Source organism: Hevea brasiliensis, chromosome 9, assembly GCF_030052815.1.
Source record: "Hevea brasiliensis isolate MT/VB/25A 57/8 chromosome 9, ASM3005281v1, whole genome shotgun sequence".
Taxonomy (NCBI): Eukaryota; Viridiplantae; Streptophyta; class Magnoliopsida; order Malpighiales; family Euphorbiaceae; genus Hevea; species Hevea brasiliensis.
The window spans coordinates 3991020-4011861 of NC_079501.1; the positions used below are offsets into that span (position 1 = coordinate 3991020).

Sequence of the window (20842 nt, forward strand, 5' to 3'; positions counted from 1 at the left end):
AAATATAATATAATGTAATATAATTATTGTAATGTGATAAAAAAATATAATATAATATAATGCAATTATTATTACATTTCTCTGTTTGATGTAAAATAAAAATATAAGTAGTGTAATATAATGATAATTTTTATTTTAATATTTAATTTATTTATAACATTAATAATAAGTAATAATAGTTTCAATGATTGGTAGTTAAAAGTGGCAGTGTTGGCAACAGTAGTAGTTATATGGTAGTGATGGTGGCAATGTGAGTTATATGATGGTGATAGAGGCGAAAATAGCTAAGTGGTGTAATGGTAGTCAAGTGATGGTGATAACAGGATAAGAATGTAATGCCCATTACGTTACTTTAAGTATAATTAATTACGTTACATAATTATTATTTCATTACGTTAATTTTTTTTTATGTTACCAAATAATGTAATCAAGTTAGTATGTAATATAATTGAGATTATATTACAACTTTGATTAGGTCATATCAAATATAACTTTAAGACTTGGCAATTTATTTATAAATACTCCAAAATAACTTATTATTAAGGTGATTATATATAGTTCATGGTAATATCAATATGGCAATGCTAGCCCGTTGGAAATGAGAAGGCAATTTAAGTTGCCATTTTCATAATGTTACCCCTTCAATTGATTGATCGATGCTATATTGACTAGTTAAAGTAATGTATTCGTCCGAATGTCAATAAATTTTATATCATCAATTACATCAAAGCGTAAAAAAGCCTTTTTGATATTATATTTTATAAAAAGTAAGAAATTATTAGATACAGACGATGTACATATATTATCTTTAAAAATTATTAAGTACAAACGATACACATGAACTATCTTTCATTTTTACTATGAATGATTTTTCATATTATAAAAAGGATTCATCCTTTATGAAAGAGAATACTACATTAATTCATGATTCGTTAATTTTTTTTTCTCGAGGTTATATTAAAGTTTAATGATATTTAACAAATATTAACATAAATTAATTATTTCATATCATAAGAAAAGATTTAATATCATAGATATAGAGCCTCTCAAATTAAAAAGAAAAGTTAAATTATTTATGGACAACAAAGCCGGGTTAATTTCTGAAATAAGTCTCCTATATCACTTTTTATTTATTTTTTTTTTATCTGAAAAAAATATCATCCACATATGTCTGAAGATTTCACACATTCACATAATTTGCTAGCTTAAACAAACCGAATTAAACATAAAAATCCGGATTATGACATGATGACTATATGTCTCATACATTTATAACTGTCTCATAATAATAACAATTAATTTGCACTAATTATCACATCTAGGTGAACTCTGGGGAAGAAAACTGCAAATATGTAAGAATAACCTCAAACTGATAAACTGGTAGTGTTAGCTTGCAGGGCCAAAATGGATGCATTTCAAAACTTCATATACTATAATTAATATTAATTAAATATTGCAAGATATACATATAGGATTAACAGAACCAGCATATATGATCTAGAGAGAGAGAGAGAGAGAGGGAGGGACATAGATTTCCAAGCCTAGTACCAGACATGCACGCTAACAAAACTTCAATACTGCCACGTTACAGACATGCCATGAACATCTGTGGAGCCTCTTCATCTTGCCAAGTGGAATCGCCTGCTAAAGTTGTCCATACACACGAACTCCAATTGAATCCACTACTCATTAATTCCGGTAATTCAATTTCACCCCAGAAATCATCAGTTTTCAGGTCGCCATCGCTATTTGTTGTGCTGCAGCTGCTCTTTTCTTCTGCATTAATCATCGAATGTGCTGCTTTGGCTGCTGCTGCTTGAATATCCCTAGCCGTACACGACGACGGCCGGGGCAAGTCCTCTACCTCGTCAGGAAAATTAAGCTGCGCTTTACAACCTTTAAGACAATAGGCGGCAACATCATATGCCTTGGCAGCCATTTCTGGCACAGGAAATGAGCCTAGCCAAATACGTGATTTCTTTCGCGGTTCTCTAATTTCAGACACCCATTTCCCCCACCTCCGTTTCCTGACGCCGCGATAAACTGGATGCCGTGTGCCGCCGAGAGGAGCATCGGAATTCTGGTTGATTCTTGCCTGTGGAGAAGAAGTGGTGGTGGTGGTGGTGATGTCATCTTCAGTGTATGGTGGTTGCTCCATTTACGCTACGAACTATAGAAAGGCTTCGGCTAGAGCCTAGAGGGTCATTGCATTTATATTTTGTACTGGACATGACAACAGCTAATTCTATTTCCGGAAATGCCCCTATCGGGGAGAAGTCTTGTCGTGCATATTTCACCCGCCAAGTACTTAGCGTGATAGTGGCCCCCCTCCTCCCCCAAAAAAATAAAAATCTGATAGTATTTAGTACTAATTAATACTGTTTTATTTAAAAACAAATTAAAGTTAGATTAAGAATATACACACATGATGGATTGCTAGAATCTTGCTTGTCCTGATTAGCTTGATCATGATGTGTTGACGTTTACACAGAGTAGTGAGCGCGTGGAGTTGGAGAATATAATGACGAAATTACCCTCCTTGGTAAAGAATATCATTGTCAAAAGCTGAAAAATGGGTTTAGCTTTTGGTCTACTTAGGGTTGGAGGAAGGTTCACATGGTGGACGGTCGCACGAGAAATTGGTGACGTGCTTCGTTCTTTCGTGGGCCTTTTCGGTGCATGATACTTGGCATTAGGGGGGTGATTGCAGCTATGCAGGGTAAACTTCTGATCCTGACATTAGCCTACGCCTATATCCTATCATCATCAAATATAAATTATGCCCATTTCCAAGGTCATCATCAACTTTATGAGAACCACAAATTTTCGCCAAAACAATTTTTAACCATCCAATCGTAACTTAATTATGTATGCTTTCTAATCATTGTGAATATGTGATCATGAAGATTGCCCCCCAAGCTTACCAAACCTTTTCACCACCTTTTTTTTTTTGTCAAACCGTTATGTCTTTGCATTTTGGTCGGCTTGGCTTCAACAGGGAGACAATACCAATTTCACTACCTAATTTTGTAATTAATTAAAACACTATGAATCAAGATTCAAATATTACATAAAATAAATTTTGAGTCGATAGTATTAAGACTAATCCTCATATTTCTCAAAGGGTATATAGGAAAATTTCGATAAAAATTTTCACTATTAAAAAAAAATATAAACACAATAAAAAAAAGGATTAATTGAGAGAGAGAAAATGCTACTTTGTATACATAATAATGTGATTTGTGACGGCAACAATAATTATGTTGCCTTTAAAAGATTATACTCACGTATGGGAGACCACTAGCCAATGAAATCTTATCTGATATAACTAAAATCACGCATGCAGATGGGCTACTCATCCTCCCTAATTTGACAAGTTTTCTTCTTTTTAATCTCTAATGGTATATTTAGAAGCAAGAAACTTTACAATGGATTTCTCCATGTTTCCTGATATCCACATGCTAAGCCATATAATACAAAACCCTATATGCTAGCAGAAAAGGGACCTCGCATCCAACAAGACTGAAGCTGTATAAAAGGACCTGCCTATATACCCTCCATATACCAAACACTTACATTCATTATTTTCCTGTTTATGTTAGCTAAATCTTTTTATTGTTTTTGTTCTTTAACTATATAAAATTGAAGGGATCGACAGCGTTAGGAATCCCATTTTAATTTAAAAGAAATTTTAAAGGCTGATTCTTTATAAATATTGAAATATAGAGTGCGTTAGCGAATTTTAATTTAATAATATTAAATTTGTATCCAAATTTACAATATTTTAAGTTTAAATCTCAATCAAAATTAATTATATATGAAAAATTATAAAATCGGTTTCCTCTTAAAAAAAGTTGATATCATATAGCAAGAACAGATCATATACTTAAATTCCAGTTATAGGGTGAATATATAGAAAATTTAAATGCTTTATCATATTTTATATTTAATTATTGCATTTTTAAGCACATTTTCTTTAGGAGATAGATTAATTAGAATAGCAATTTCGGACTCGACATAGATTTTCCTCGTCATTTCATCTTTCGAAATGAACAAACTTGCATGCTATTATCGCAGGAATTCTCTAACTTCTTTCAAGGCACAAGGAACAGAAAGGCTTCCAAATTTATGCTAGTAAATTGTCACCATTCTTTCTTTTGCACGCACTAGACCCACCTCCTTCGCAGATAAATTGCATTAACTGTTTCTCGACTTATATAATTATTTTATTTTAATTATTTAATTTTAATTTATTAAAATAAAAATTTTCTTTCCCTTTTCTATTCTAAAAAAATAAAATTTTTTAACTTTGATTTTATTTCAGAAAAAAATCTTTTTAATGTGTAATAGTAAATTTTTAAATTAAAAAAATAAAATCACCTTTTTGTCTTTCTTTTTTTTTTCTTTCTTTGTCTTTCTTACCTTATGATTTTAACAAATTAAAATTGAATGGTAATTAACGCAATTTACCCTCTTTGTACTATATTGTATTTTTCTTTTTTAATTAAATCGTTAGAGATATAGAAAAGCATTTAAACTTTAAATTCATTTAATAATTTATTAATACTCACATAAGATATTTAAGTTTCACCTACAAAAAATATAGTTTTTGGAAGTAAAATAGTATGGGATATAGGAAACCTTATTATAATCCTTGGTGGTATAGAACTTGTATACCTCTTTACAATAAATTTCTGCTGTGGTTTTTTATTCGACTCCCTTAATTTTTCGAACAAGGCACGTCACAGTGACGCAATGCCTACTATAGGCTATGGCTATATTTTCATTGTTTGCCTATTAGAGCCGATATACAGAGCAACAAATAACCACCAAAAACACCATGTGTGCCAATTTAATGAAGAGCATACGTATATATACACAACATGTACACGGCTCTTATTCTAACTTTACTGCAGCATGAAACGACAAATTTGTTCAATGTCGTTTGTCTTCTCCGGCACTTTGCTACGAGGGATTAATTGGGCTAGCAAATTTCTGCAATGGCATTATAATCGTGCAAGCACTGCTTGCATTATTATCTACAACTAGCATAGTATCCATACCGTGTATGGATAATTTATTATTTTTAATTTTTAATTTAATTTTAATTATATTTTAAATAAAATAAATTATTATTAAATTAATTTTAAATTAATTTTTTTAATTTAATTTAATTTAAATAAATTTTTTACTTGTTATAATAATAAATTTTAATTAATTTATGCTATAATTAATTAAAATATTTATTTAATTATTTATATATATATTAATAGTAATTTTTATGATTATTTCATTTAAAATGTAATAAAAATATCTTATTTAAAAATAATTTAAATTTTATAAAATTTTTATATTTTATCTCATAATTTATGTAAATTAATATTTTTTTATAAATTATAAAAAATATATTAAATTAATAAAAAAATAATATTATTTTAAAAATATATAAATATAATATTTTTTTATTAACATAATAAAAAAATTAAATCACTAATAATGAATTGAATTATTTAATTTTAATAGTAATGAAAATATATAACATTATTATTAATTAAAAAATAATATTTTATTATATTATTTTTTAAAAATACTATATTTAATGTAAATTATTTTTTATCAATCTGATATATATTTTATAAAATAATTATTTGATAAAAAAGTTATCACTTTACATAAATTTATAATATAAAATAAAAACATTTTATAAAATTAAAATTCTAAAATATTATTATTTTCTATTAATATAATAAATATTAAAAATACAAACTATTTTTTTAAAAAATAGATTCCATAATTTTGATATTATAATTTTAATTATTTTTAATCATTTATTATTTATAGCTAAATTTTCGATGCAACCATATTTACAATTTATCTTTGAAATTCTATTTCTATATAAAAATATAGTTGATGGATAATTTATATATAAAATATAGATATTTAATTAATATTTAAAATTAATTATATTGAAAATTAATTATAATAAAATATAGATAATCAAAATATTAGTTATCATTACATTTTATATATAATTATAATGAAATAAAATATTTAATGTTTAAGAAATATTAAATAAAAAATTATAAAGAATAATAATTAAATATATTTAAATAAATAAAATTTGAGAATGATAACTAATAAATTTTGAAAGAAATAATAAAAAAATAGTGTAAATAAAAAAAATTTAAAAGTATTTAGGTGAAATAAAAATACTTAATTTGTTAGAAGAGAGTAATTGATATGCATTAAATGTCTCATATAATATACTATATAGACAAATAGATAAAAATTATTTAAATAAAAAATTAATATCTAATTAAATATTATTTAATTGAAAAATTGTAAGAAACATTCAAATTTAATTTGAATAATAGTAAAATATTTTCTATTTACTTGGCCATTTCAATTAAATCGTCATAAGTTGACAATAATAATAATAATAATAATAATAATAATAATAATAATAATAATAATAATAATAAACTAATCATAGAAAAATGAAATAAAAAGAATATTAAATTATTAACATAAAAAATATATACTAATTACAAATAAATTAAATATTTTTATTTTATTTTTATACCTTTTTATGTAAACTATAATTTTTCTCTTTTAAATTTTTTTAATAAAGATTTCATAATAAAAATAATAGAAAATATAACAATATAATAAAAATATTTATTAAAGATATGAAATAATTTAATATTAATTAAATTATATGATAGTTGATTATGATATCACAAATTAATGATCAATTTTCTTTAAACTAATAGCAATTAATGACTTATTATTATTATTAATATTATTATTATTATCTTTTAAATTATTTTTATTATTATTGAGGGTAACATGTGGTAAATAATATTTTTACACAAATTAATTTATAAAAAAATAATATAAATAATTTTTAAATATTATATTTAATCATAAAAGGTCTTAATTTTTTAAAACTTATAAATTTTTTAAAAAATAATAATTTAAATCATAAATATTAATATAGTATTATAAATAATAATGATAGTTAAAAAAGAAATAAAAAAATTAAACAATAATCAGTATTTATAAAATAATATAAATAATTCTTAAATATTATATTTAATTAAAAAATATCTCAATTTTTAAAAATTAAATTTAAAAAAATAATATTTTAAATAATAAACATTAAGATAATATTGTAAATAATAATAATAATTAAAAAGATAAATATAAAAAATTAAATAATAATTAGTATAAAAGAGAATATTTATAATTAATTATAAGATCATAAATTAATGATTAATTTTCTTTAAATTAATCGTCATCAATGATGTTTTATTATTATTATTATTATTATTATTATTATTATTATCTTTTAAATTATTTTTTATTTTAAATTATTATTGTTATTATAGTAATAAAGAGTAACACATGGTAGATAATTTTTGTGTATAAATAAATTTATAAAAAAATAATATAAATAATTTTTAAATATTATATTTAATTATAAGAGGTCTTAATTTTTTAAAAATTAAATTTAAATAAATAATAATTAAAATTATAAATATAAAATATTATTATAAATAATAATAATAATTATAAGATAAATAAAAATTTAAATAATAATTAATATAAAAAAATATTTATAAATTATGGTACGTGATAAATTTTTTTAACAAGATATTACGTGTTATTTAAAAAAAAAATGAGAGAGAGAGAGCAGCGCCATTTTTGAGAAGTCAATCCAGCCGTCCGTTTTGAGTAAATTTAGGAGTCGGCGGAGGATAGAAATATAATGCAGCAATCAACCACATATCATCAGAGATTGTGGGGCATATGACATGCGTCTTTTCTTCAATGCATTCCTCGGTGCCTAGACAGTGGACATATTTATGAGATTGTCTTCAGACGCGGAATTTGTGAGAATCCGTCACGCGTGGTTTATTAAACTTAGGTCTTTCAGTCACGCTTCTTTTTGAGGGGCCACGGATATTGTACTATAAACAAAAGTTAATTTTATCTATAATCCCTTAATTCAAATAATTATATTAATATTATCTTTTAATTTTAATTTACATCATAAAATCTTTGAACTCCCATTTAACAGTAACTAAAATCTCTATAATTTATTATAGTAGATTTTTAAATTAATTTATAATTAAATTTTACTAATTATTATTTAATTTAAATAAATTTATTATAGTCGTTCCTCAATTTTATAATCAATTTAAAATTTTAAATGTTTATTTATTTTTAATTTATTTAAAATAAAATTATACTTTTAAAAATAATTTAATATTTTTAAAAAATATTTATAATTAATTAATTATATAATTTATCATATAAAAATATTATTTATATATTAATTTTTAATTCAATTTTAGGTAAAACATTTATGTATAATTTATCTTAATTTCTTTGATTTATTTTAATGTAAGGAAAAAAAATTAATAGCATATAATTATTTTTACTTTATTTTGAAAATATTTAAAACCTAATTAAGTATGAATGATTTAATTTTTTTATATATATGTTGATATTGTATATATATTTTATCTTTATTTATTAAATTAGCAAAATAATATATTCAATGTTAATTGTTATTTAGTACATTTTGTGTTATAATTATTTATATATTAAGTTAAAGTTCAAAGATTTTTTTAATAAGTTAAAATTGAGGAACGTGTGCAGTATATTTATCAAAATTGATGAACAATAAGTGGAATTTAGTTATAAATTAATCTGAAAACCTATAATATCAAGTTATATGAATTTTAATAATATTTAAATTGAAATTCAAGAATTTTAATAGTATAAATTGAAATTGAGGGATATTACTGATATAACCAACTAAGTTGGGAGATTATTAATAAAATTAACCCTAGTAAACAGTATACCATATCATAAGGGTGAGATGATACTTCATCCACTGAGAACACAATATATTAAAAAATAAGGGTAAGTGCTAAGTAGTTTTTTTTTTTTTTTTAACTGCTTGATTCAAAAGTAACTATCAATAAAAAATTTAAAAAACACATTTTATTAATTTTAAATATACTGAGGTGTCATTGTTTTATTAGTTTAAAATACTAAATCATACACGCATTTAATACACCGAGAATATTTCTATATATTTATCTCATTGAAATTAAAGATTATTAAGTATATCAGATACACACACATTTTTACTTTGAAAATATGAGTTTCACCCTTTTATAATTTGTCACGATCCAACCTATTAAAGCCCCGTAGTAAGCCTAACTATTCCTTAACCCAACTCTAAGGTCCATTTGGGCCCAATTTCAAGAATTCAAAGTGGACCTTTCATTTTGACTCACTACACAATATTTAATCAATTGGGAGCTCCTCCACATATTCAATGTCATAAAATAAATGGGAACTCCTCATCCACCCATCAAACATGCATATAATAATACGCAACATTATAATTATATTACAGACCCAAATCAAATAAGTACTTTTAACACGTGCGGAAATTCTAAGAGTTAACAGGTTTATACAAACATTAATAAACGACCTGCGAGGGAGAAAAGCAAGTTAACCTCAAAATATCCAAAATATTGAAAGAGTAAAATATAAATTTTAACCATAATCTCTATAACTATCTAAAGCTAATGCACGAGTGAAATGCAACATCATATTTTCACATCATAACAAAGGTAATTTGGAGCACTCACACACCATGTCAAATCATAAATATATATATCCTATACGCTTCTCTTTAATCCAACTTGTGCCATAAAAACTCAATAAACCAAATTGGGGTCCAAGAACTCGCCGTGTCAAGATCTCCATAGCCAACACTATACTACACGACGCCAACACACGCCAAATTACCACAACAACATCCAGGCACTTTAAATGCAACATAAAACGTGCATAGAGTTTAACTACATAGATATTTACATATAAGTGATGCATGGGCATGCTTGAATATATAATAATATCGAAATTATAATCAAAATTAACATTTTACTCACATGATAATTTTATTATAATTGTTTAATACAACTGACTCTATACAACCCAAGAAAAGACCAAATCCTATAGATAGGACCTACCCAACCTACAAATGGGTTTAAAACACACTTATATATCCACCACCCATAAACCTACAACTCAATCATATCACACATCAATCATAATATGTAAAATTACAGTTTAGTAATTATAATTGACCCTTTTTGCAAAAATCACTCAAATAAACTCTAAAAATTCTAAAACTTTGTCCCGCAGGCCTTAGCAATATTACTAGGCTAATGCAAAAAAAATCATAATTTTTTGAGCTACCACAAATATTTTATGGATTTTTAATCGCATTTAAGCACTATAAAATTACGAAAAAGTAAGGTTATATGCCGATTGGCAACCAAAAATCTTGATCTGATTCCAAGACTTTTTCAATTTCCTTAAATTGAAGATACCCACACGAAGCCCACAACAAGGGGGTTAGTACATAAATTTTACAAAATTTTATAAGCTCATTTAATGCTCGAAAAAAACTAAATTTCCAAATTTATATTGCCGCGAAGCTCTCGATGAGTGGAGCGCTCTGGTACTCTCAATTTTCTCATGGGGTTCACGGTTTGCGAGAAATCTAGCCCAAAAGTCAAAATGGGTTAAAACTTCTCAGACAAAAATTGGACAAACCGCTCGATGGATTTTGGTGTTCTTGGTGTCTATGGAAAGCTCTCAAGGTATAGATGGTGTTTGACACAAGAGGTTGGATCGGGAGGGTTGGTTGGCGGGAGGAGGGAGGAGAGAGAAAGCGGAGAGAGAGAAGGAGAGGCCGGAGAAAGAAAAAGAAAGAAGAAGCGATCCACTTTAGTTCGATTCAAAATATAAAATTTTAAATTTTTACTTTGCCTTGAGACCGAAAACGAGACCCAAAAATTTCGAAAAATTTCTAGAAAACTCAGAAAAATTCGTAGACTTCAAATATATTTTTAGTTTTGCCACATGGTCTTTAAATTAATTTTTTTTAAAAATCATCAATGTTTATATTTTTAGAAAATCGAACCCAATTTCTAAAATTCGAAAAATTTTAAATAATATTTTAAAATTTAAATAAAGTAAAATATTAATATTTATCCATAAAATAATAAATTTAAAATTAGGGGTGTTACATAATTAAATAAAAATTATTTTATTATATCTAAGAGAATATTATTTTACTTCTAATGTATCTAATAATAAGTCCATAACATGAGAGTCAATGAATTAGATTTATTATTATTATTATTATTTTGCAAAACCTTTTGCAGTGTTTCAATGAATTAGAGTCCATAACCTTGTGCAGTGTTTCAACCGCAACTTTCTAGCTACTAAATGAACAGTGCAGCATCGCCAGACGTTAACTCCAGAAGAAAATCATCTAATTTTCTCGGCTGCTACATATACAAGACGAGAGATTACATGAATAACTACTGAAATTAGGAATATAAACGTTCAAGTTATTTGTGGGTTATTAAAAATAACTTCAGCTCAATTATTTAGTTAAAATTTTAGCTGTTTGTTTTGAATGTCATAGTACTCAATTGAGAATTCCTCAGTCCTGGGAATCTCAAGCTGCGCAAGGTGTCTTTCTTGGATTTATCCTAACTTCCAATATGTCACCTTTCACGTCCACTGTTTCGCCGGTGAATCGCGCTACCGGCCAATGGCCATGTCCTTATAAAAAAGTGCAGCAGCGTCCTTGCAGTGGGAAAAAAAGGCTAATTTGAACCACCGTAATATCATCTTTTTGTCTTGTTTGAAATTGGAAGTCACCTTCGAGGCCCACTATAAGGTCCACTGTAACGTCACATATTCGCTCCAATATAATCAGCTGCATTTTTTTAAGACAATTCAAGCGCAATTGTTTTACAAATTAAAGCGCATTTGAACTCAAATTTTAATTAAAATTAATTATATATATTTATATAAAAGAATTCTTATATTAATTGTGATTAAATAATGGAGTATGGAGAGCTCTAATAATTTAGATGACTGTATTAGAAGAAACTAAGAGCCCACAGCACTAATTAAGAGCGCGGATTATGTCCTTAATGAGTTCTGTAGAGTTATAGACAGAAGGCAAACGGACACCGCACAAGTTGATATACGTAAAATCACACGTGACTAAATTTAGAAGGAGCCAGAGCCACACAACCCCACAAGATAACTTGTCTTGAAGGATTTGTACGCATGCAGGGGGGAAACTGCACATGTATATGTGCACCCATCAATTTACATCATTGACATTTTACTTGCCAATTAATTTGTGGGCGTTTTGGAATGTGGCAACTGGCAATTTCCACTTTTTCATAATAATAATAATAATATTTTAATTATAAAGATAAAATGAAATATAAAAAATGAATATTTTTTAAAAAGTAAATAAAATATTATTATTATTATTTTTTAATAATGTCTCAAGAATCAGGGATGGCAAGCACACTGATCCAAATACACATCCATCCAATTTCTAAACAGTTTTAAATATATATAAGTCAATGAGCATCCTCCATCACTGGCTATATAAAGTAAACTCCTGTACTTTCAATTGATGACCAAATAAATTCACACTTAAGTTTTAAATCAAATAATTAATGATAGAAATTTCTATTGTCAAATAGACCTATTTTTCTTTTGTAAATAATTAAAATATTATTTTTAATTTTTAATAATAAAATAATAACATAATAATAATAATTTTTATATTAAATAATTTTTGTTCAGCATTTTTTAAGTTTTTAATTTTATTTTTGTTAAAAAATAATTTTGATATTTAAAATTTGCAAATTAACATTTTATTATTAAAAATAATATTTTATTATGTGATGACTTATTTGGTGTTAATTATAAAGTTTTATTCGGGATAGCAATAGTTAGGATACTGATGAAAATCATCTTATTCGAATATGAACTCAACTAATATTTTTAAAATATGAATATATCTCAAACCCAATTGAAATTTATTATTAAATCCGCTCCAAATCTAATTATTATCATCTAAAAAATACCGGAACCTGTTTAATTTTATATATTTTAATTAATAGTCTACATAAAAAAATTTATTTATATTTTAAAATTTTAATAATTTTATAAAATATTTAAATTATATTTTATTTAAAATAAAAATATAAAATTTATAAATATTATTATAAAAGACATGTATTTTATATTTAATTAAATATTTATATAAACAAATTTTAATAACAGATATCCAACATGTAAAATCTGAACCCGTCGTGAGTATTATATTTCAAACCCAAATTCATTCCAAGCCCGATTATGTAGTGCCTAAATCTTTATATTATGGTTAGATCAAGTCAGGAACTCGTGAAACTTGACCCATTGTTATCCTTATCATTATTTAACCCAAAACTTAATTTTTAAACTTTTTTGGCCCTTGACTAAAAGTAGAGGGCTTATTTGATATTTTTTAAAAATTTTTTAAACATTCAACCCTAAGTTTCTTTATAGTCTTTGGGGGAGGTTCTCTCTCTGATTTTTCTTTTCCTCCTTCATTTTTAGGTTTTCCAACACCATTTTCTCCTGTCATTATGGGCTTTCCCCTATTCCTTTTGGGCAGTGGAAGGCTTTTCCCAAACATAGGATGTGGGTTTTCACCCTCCCCACCTCTGGGTGGGTTGCAAATAGCTTCCTTTTGATTTGTTTGCAAGTTGTGGTTTGATGGATAAGGTGTACACAAGTTAACTTGTGATGTGTTTGGTCTAGTCTGATCTTAACTTGCGCTGGGATTGTTTGTATTCGATTGGTCTATTTGGGACAGCTCAGGAAGAAGGTGCTCAAGAGAAGCATGTTGAATGACATCTCAAGGTCCTACAGCCGATCAGTCTCATGGTTGCCTTACATTCATAAGCTACAAGAGAGTCAAATGCAAACAAGCACTGCCATTCAACTTTCTCCGCTAGTCACCGAGATGGTTCTAAGCATTGGTTCCTTGAGGTTCTAGCTACTGGTGGAAAGAAAGGAAGCTTGGGTGGTTTGGAGGTCTTTCTTGAGTTGCAACTCAATATTGCAAGTGAAAGTTGCGACTCTCCTCTTTCTAGACAATGAGTGGTCAATGACAACTTAGGCCTAATATATGGATAGGACTAGTTGTAAATGGGACCTTAAGTTTCTAGTTTCTCTATCGCTGTGATATAAGCTTGTTTATTGGGCCTATGCTAAACCCTTAATCCAATGAAATTTCTATTTTTGATAAAAGAAAAATCACAACCTTTAAATTTATTACCACTTTATCATCTTTTGCTTTTTTAATTTTACATGTAATAGTGTATATCATTTAAACCTTCTTTGTTCTTTATTGTACATAATATACTAAAGTGCACCACATAATTTCACCTTCAGATGGGTTTTTGTGGTTAATGATGAATTTTATAGGGTTAATTATTAAAAAAAGGGTTTGGTCTAATAGATATAGTTTATTTTAAAAGATTTTAGAAATGCACTAGTTATTGATTTTTATAAACTTTGAAACTTTTTATATTTACATTATAATTAATTATATAATTTGACATATATATGTAATTTTAGAAATATATACTTTTGTAAATTTTAGCACAATTGAAATTTTAATTATATCAAATAAAAACCAAGAGATTTTTACATATTTCTTACTTATTTTAATATATAAAATGTTAAGAAACTTTATAAAAATTTAAGGATTATGCTAAAGAAAATAACTAAACTATGTTTTATTAAATCAAGCCACAAGGGTCAGAAGAAATTTTAAAAATAAAGGCCAATCCACAATCCATAATATTAGAAGCTCTTCTTTTGATTTGAGGCCTTATAATGCCAGTTTTGATAGTCTAGGCTTCTTGGGGCTTGGGCTTATCTTATTTTGAATCGATGATGAACGGAGCTTTTAGGCCGAACGTGATATGACTTTGATTCCATGAGTGTGAACTTTCATTTTTTGGGCATTCCATTAGGGGCCCAAGCGATTCTTGAAGCTGGTCTATTGTCTGCGACGAACCAAACAGAGCCACGCGTCTTTCATTTCTCAAGCAGCAAAATGTCATAGCATCACCCGCCGCCCTGAAAGCTAAAGCCCCCCCCTTTCAAATACTCTCTCTCGAGTTTTTCCCTCTCAGCGGCAGCGCCCGCTCTCATTTACTACTTCCTTCTCTTGCTCTATTTTACGCTCTCCTTTATTTTTCTTTACTATTACCACTTAAGTACTATATCAGATTTCTTTCTCTCAAACCCTAGAAGCCACATTCGCGAACCCTAGCACAGCTACATTCTATCCAATCATGGAAATTAATCCAGAGTTCCTCTCCCAATGTTTTCTTCATACACTCTCTCCAGCACCGGAGCCACGCCGCGCCGCTGAAGCCAAACTCACAGAAGCTGCTGACAGCCCAAATTATGCCCTCGCCGTTCTCCGCTTAGTCGCGGAACCCTCCGTCGATGAGCAGATCCGTCACGCTGCTGCCGTCAACTTTAAGAACCATCTCCGCTCACGATGGGCCCCATCAGCGGAGTCTTCCTTCTCTCCTATACTCGATGCCGAGAAAGGTCAGATCAAAAGCCTAATCGTTAGTCTCATGCTATCCTCGCCTCCTCGCATTCAGTCACAGCTCAGCGAATCGCTTTCTCTCATTGGCAAACACGATTTCCCCAAATCATGGCCTTCTTTGCTTCCGGAGCTAATATCCAACCTCCATGCAGCCTCCGGCAATAGTGATTACGTCTCCGTTAATGGTGTCCTAGGTACGGCAAACTCTATCTTCAAAAAATTCCGTTATCAGTACAAAACTAATGATCTCTTACTTGAATTGAAATATTGCCTGGATAATTTTGCCGCCCCATTATTAGAAATTTTCCTTAGGACCGCTGCTTTAATTGACTCAACGGTTAGCTCAGGTGGTGGCTCCCCTGTAACCCTGAAGGCGTTGTTTGAGTCCCAGAGGTTATGTTGTAGGATATTTTACTCACTGAATTTTCAAGAGCTGCCAGAATTCTTTGAGGATAATATGGACAAGTGGATGAATGAGTTTAAAAAATATTTAACCACTAGTTATCCTGCACTGGATAGCAGTGCAGACGGAATAGCAGTTGTTGACGACCTTAGGGCTGCAGTATGTGAGAATATTAGTCTTTACATGGAGAAGAATGAGGAGGAGTTTAAGGGATATGTGGAAGGTTTTGCACTTTCTATTTGGACTTTGTTAGGCAGTGTATCCCAGTCTTCCAGCCGTGATAGGTTAGCTGTTACAGCAATTAAGTTTTTGACTACCGTGAGTACTAGTGTCCAACACATTCTGTTCGCAAATGATGGGGTCATCCCACAGATTTGTCAAAGTATTGTGATTCCTAATGTGCGGTTGAGGGATGAGGATGAGGAGCTCTTTGAGATGAACTACATTGAGTTCATTAGGAGGGATATGGAGGGGAGTGATCTTGATACTAGGAGGAGGATTGCATGTGAATTGCTTAAGGGGATTGCAACAAATTATAGGACACGGGTAACTGAATTGGTTGCTGTTCAGATACAGAATTTGTTGACCTCATATGCGGCAAACGCTGCAGCAAATTGGAAGGACAAGGACTGTGCAATATATTTGGTTGTTTCCCTTGCATCTAAGAAGGCTGGGGGCACATCCGTTTCAACTGATCTTGTTGATGTTGAGAACTTTTTTGCACAAGTGATATTGCCTGAGTTGCGGAGTCAGGATGTAAATGGGTTTCCAATGCTTAAGGCTGGTGCTCTCAAGTTCTTTACGGTATTTAGGAGTTTGATACCAAAGCCTGTGGCAGTTCAGTTGTTCCCAGATTTGGTCCGGTTCCTTGGTGCTGAGTCTAATGTAGTTCATTCTTATGCTGCAAGTTGTATAGAGAAACTCATGCTGGTCAAGGATGATGGAGGACGGCCGCGGTACAATTCAGCAGATATTACTCCATTTTTACAAGGTCTAATGAGTAACCTCTTCAATGCCCTGAAGTTTCCAGAGTCTGAGGAGAATCAATATGTAATGAAGTGTATCATGCGGGTTCTAGGAGTGGCAGAAGTATCCCCTGAGATTGCTGCACCTTGCATTGCTGGATTGACCTCAATCCTAAATGAGGTTTGCAAAAATCCAAAGAATCCTATATTCAACCATTATCTCTTTGAATCAGTGGCTGTTCTTGTTAGGCGTGCATGTGAGAGGGACATCTCTCTCATCCCAGCCTTTGAAACAAGCCTGTTTCCCAGCCTTCAGATCATTTTGGCAAATGATGTCACTGAGTTCTTGCCTTATGCGTTCCAGCTCTTGGCTCAACTTGTTGAATTGAGTAGACCCCCAATCTCACCCAATTACATGCAGATTTTTACTCTTCTACTGTCTCCTGATTCATGGAAGAGAAATTCAAATGTTCCGGCCCTTGTGCGCCTACTTCAAGCTTTCCTTCAGAAAGCCTCACATGAGCTCAACCAAGAGGGAAGACTTAGCCAGGTGCTTGGAATATTCAACAGGCTTGTGTCATCCCCAAGTACTGATGAACAGGGCTTCTATGTGCTTAACACTGTGATTGAAAATCTTGACTATGGTGTCATTGCTCCGTACATGGTTCACATCTGGAATGCCCTATTTACACGCCTGCAAAATAAGCGGACTGTAAAATTTGTCAAGTCTCTCTTGATTTTTATGTCTCTCTTTCTGGTCAAGCACAGTTCTGCAAACCTTGTTGACACGATGAATGCAGTTCAACCCAATATATTCATGGTGATTTTGGAGCAGTTCTGGATTCCCAATCTTAAGCTAATCACTGGACCCATTGAGGTTAAATTAGCTGCAGTTGCCTCAAGTAGACTTATCTGTGAATCTCCTTCCCTTTTGGATGCTGCAGCTATTAGACACTGGGGAAAAATGCTGGATAGTGTTGTTACCCTTCTCTCACGGCCAGAAGAGGATAGAGTTGAAGATGAACCAGAGATGCCAGATATTGCAGAAAATGTGGGTTATACTGCCACCTTTGTCAATCTTTACAATGCTGGGAAAAAGGAGGAAGATCCTCTTAAGGACATAAAGGATCCAAAGCAATTTTTAGTTGCTTCACTGGCTAATCTTTCTGCTCATTCCCCTGGAAATTATCCCCAGATCATTAGTGAAAACCTTGAGCCAGCAAATCAAGCAGCATTATTGCAGCTTTGTACCACCTACAATTGCCCAATTGTCTGAGTAAGTAGCTGCCTTAAATTGTTGCCGTTATCTCTGTTTGTCATGCTGTAGTTTTTATCTTGTTAATTTTGCTATAGAATGTGAAGTGTATTCTATGACACAGACATTCACTTAGACTGGTTGAGAACAATATTGGTGTGGTAACTGCCTTGGATGTTCCTAGATTTAATCTGAGGTTGCAAATCCTAATGAGGCTTATGCATTGCATTAATAATGTTTAATAGTATGGTTGACATGATCTTGGCATAAAACCAGAATTTTGTGGTTATAGCATATTGTTATGTACACACACACACACACACACACACATGCACACGCACGCACGCACACACACGGTTGGATGGGGGATATTTTAGCACTATATCTTCTTTTGTGATCCTGAATCAGAGAGAGAGAGGCAGAGGCCTATTGGAAGTCTGTGGGCTTCTTTTGAAGTTGGGATCATTCTATAGACTTTCACTGTGCACTTGCTAAGTGGAACCCAGTTAGAGTACTTCACCTCTTGGATTGTTAGCTGTGATATTGCGTGACTGATCTGTATTATGTCTTCACTTCTGTTGTTGATAATATAGTACAAGTACCATATTACTGTGTTAGTTATATGCAGCTAATAGGTTGAAATTTCTTTTGAAGCTAGAACTTATCTGCTTGGAACACCTGCAGAGTGCACAAATGCTTTATTTTAACTTGATGCAGTTGTTTCTTTTAATTTTTGAAATGTTACTTGGCCATCTGGTCTTCTGCCCTTTTAGACGTTGTAATTGAGTAAACAGTAGATTGATGTCATGATGCCTGAAATATCACGTCTGCCTTTGTTTTATGCACTTGTGTGAGTTGAGTAACCTTGTGAATGTGTCTAGGAGACTTTTCAAAATGGAAAACAATTGCAACTTTGAAAGCTGAAGTGCTAAATGTGTAAACATAGTTTGCAACTGTGAAAAGTTTATTTCCTTTATGTCCTCTTGTTTTTATCAAATATGATAAGCTTATGACATCTGGAAGAAATGTGCTTTTATTCCTCGTGTTCTCTTAGCTTCCTTGAATATCCTCTTCTTGGCAACTTCTTTCCACAAACACTCCTTTTCTGATCTCCAAGTCTGTTGTTTGTTTAGATTGAGAGAATTGGTTGGCAGGATGGCAGACTTTCTAGTCCACATTTTGGCTTTAGTCTTCTCCTGACTAGGACCTTTACTCTTTTTTAGATGTCCTTGAACTAACCCCATTCCCATTTATCCCTAAATTTCTTGATCTGTGTTATGTGGGGTTGTTTGTGAAGAGTGAGAAGCAGGATGTTTGCTTTGTGCGTAAACCCCAAAAAAGATGTAGAGTTACTGACTTTTTTCTATTTAGTTACTATTATTATGAGGTTGTAATGCATGGAAGATGTTTGACATATAAGAAGTTATGGATTTGAAAGATTACAAGTTGATGCCTTCTTTGCATTTCGTTTAAACCTCGTCTAGTTAATCTTAATCACTACTGCATAGTATCTTACCATTATTCTGTGGTGGTTTTCAGAATCTTGTATGGGAATTGAGGTCTGTTTTGTGGTCAATTCAACAAGTATTTTTCAACAGGCTATAGCGAGCAGATGGCATCTTTTACTTTATGGTTTGTGGGTTTAGGCAGTTCATCATCTGTTATGCAACATCCCAAGGTCCTATGCAGTAACAATATGGAGTTTTACAGCGTCGTGGAATTTTACATTGCTTAAGAGTGGATAATTGATCCACAATGGGCTTTTATTGGATTTTGCTGTAACAAATCACTGCCCTTGCTTTGGAGCGAAGAGCTTCTCAATGTTCTGGTCATTTGAGTCGTCATGTTCAGTGTGTTATCATACCATGAATTGTTGTTGGGTGATTGAGTTCATGTAAAGAGGAGGAAAACGAGTTCCTGGAGGGAATCGGTTCATTTACTGTGTAGTTGAATTTTGGTTTATCTGTTGAAAGTTTTGGCAGTTATTTGCATGCTATTGTAGTAGATCTCATCTTAGCATTTGAATTTTAGTGGAAGATGATATTGAGAAAGAACTATCATATGCTGCGGAAAGAGTTCTTACTTAAGATCCCCCGAGAACCAAGTGTTTAGACGTGATTGGCCTTTGCATCAGATGAAACACTATAATGTAATTGCTAAAGCTTTACTTGAGTTTTGAGAGGTAAAAGTGACAATCCTTAATGCATGTGATTTGGTTTATCCCTCAAAATAATCTTAAATTTACTTCTCTGCCTTCTGCGGCTTTAATGAAATAACTCACCCGTTGAAAAGGACAAATTAAATCCTTATGTGACAAATGGTATGTGAGTCTAATAATACAAGGTCCAAAGCAAATGCAATGATTCATTTTTCTGGATTCACTAGTGCCGGGTGCAGGGTTATAGATGAAATGTGAGCCAAGTGGTACTTCTTCTTTGTCGTTGGATGTTTCCACGCTAATGTCATCCAAATAATTATTTTTTTAACTGCAAATTGCAAATAAAACAATTCTATTACTGTCTTTTTCATATTAAAAATCTGTGGCAGGGAATAATTAAATACCCACATTGATTTGAATTTTATATAAACGGGCCCTGAACTCCTCGGTCCCCTACCAGGAAAAAACAGCAGAAATTTGGTTATTACATTATATAATAATAACCATTGATCTTACGCACACTCTTCTT

General features: G+C 30.3%; 2 protein-coding genes across 2 annotated transcripts; one reads left to right on the forward strand and one right to left on the reverse strand.

Annotated features, from left to right (window-relative positions):
• Positions 1-1409: 1409 nt before the first annotated feature.
• On the reverse strand, positions 1410-2203 carry LOC110670454 (ethylene-responsive transcription factor ERF023). Its single transcript, XM_021832514.2, has one exon. The coding sequence runs from the start codon at positions 2156-2158 to the stop codon at positions 1586-1588; it is 573 nt and encodes a 190-aa protein (XP_021688206.1). The 5' UTR covers positions 2159-2203; the 3' UTR covers positions 1410-1585.
• Positions 2204-15036: 12833 nt separating this feature from the next.
• On the forward strand, positions 15037-20159 carry LOC110670438 (exportin-2). The gene is made up of 2 exons (XM_021832486.2): positions 15037-18176; positions 19695-20159. The coding sequence occupies exon 1, from the start codon at positions 15267-15269 to the stop codon at positions 18174-18176; it is 2910 nt and encodes a 969-aa protein (XP_021688178.2). The 5' UTR covers positions 15037-15266; the 3' UTR covers positions 19695-20159.
• Positions 20160-20842: the final 683 nt, after the last annotated feature.

What these genes read in the sequence shown, in the direction of transcription:
- LOC110670438 (XM_021832486.2), top strand. Translation starts at nt 15,267, where the DNA reads ATGGAAATTAATCCAGAGTTCCTCTCCCAATGTTTTCTTCATACACTC.
- LOC110670454 (XM_021832514.2), bottom strand. Translation starts at nt 2,158, where the DNA reads ATGGAGCAACCACCATACACTGAAGATGACATCACCACCACCACCACC.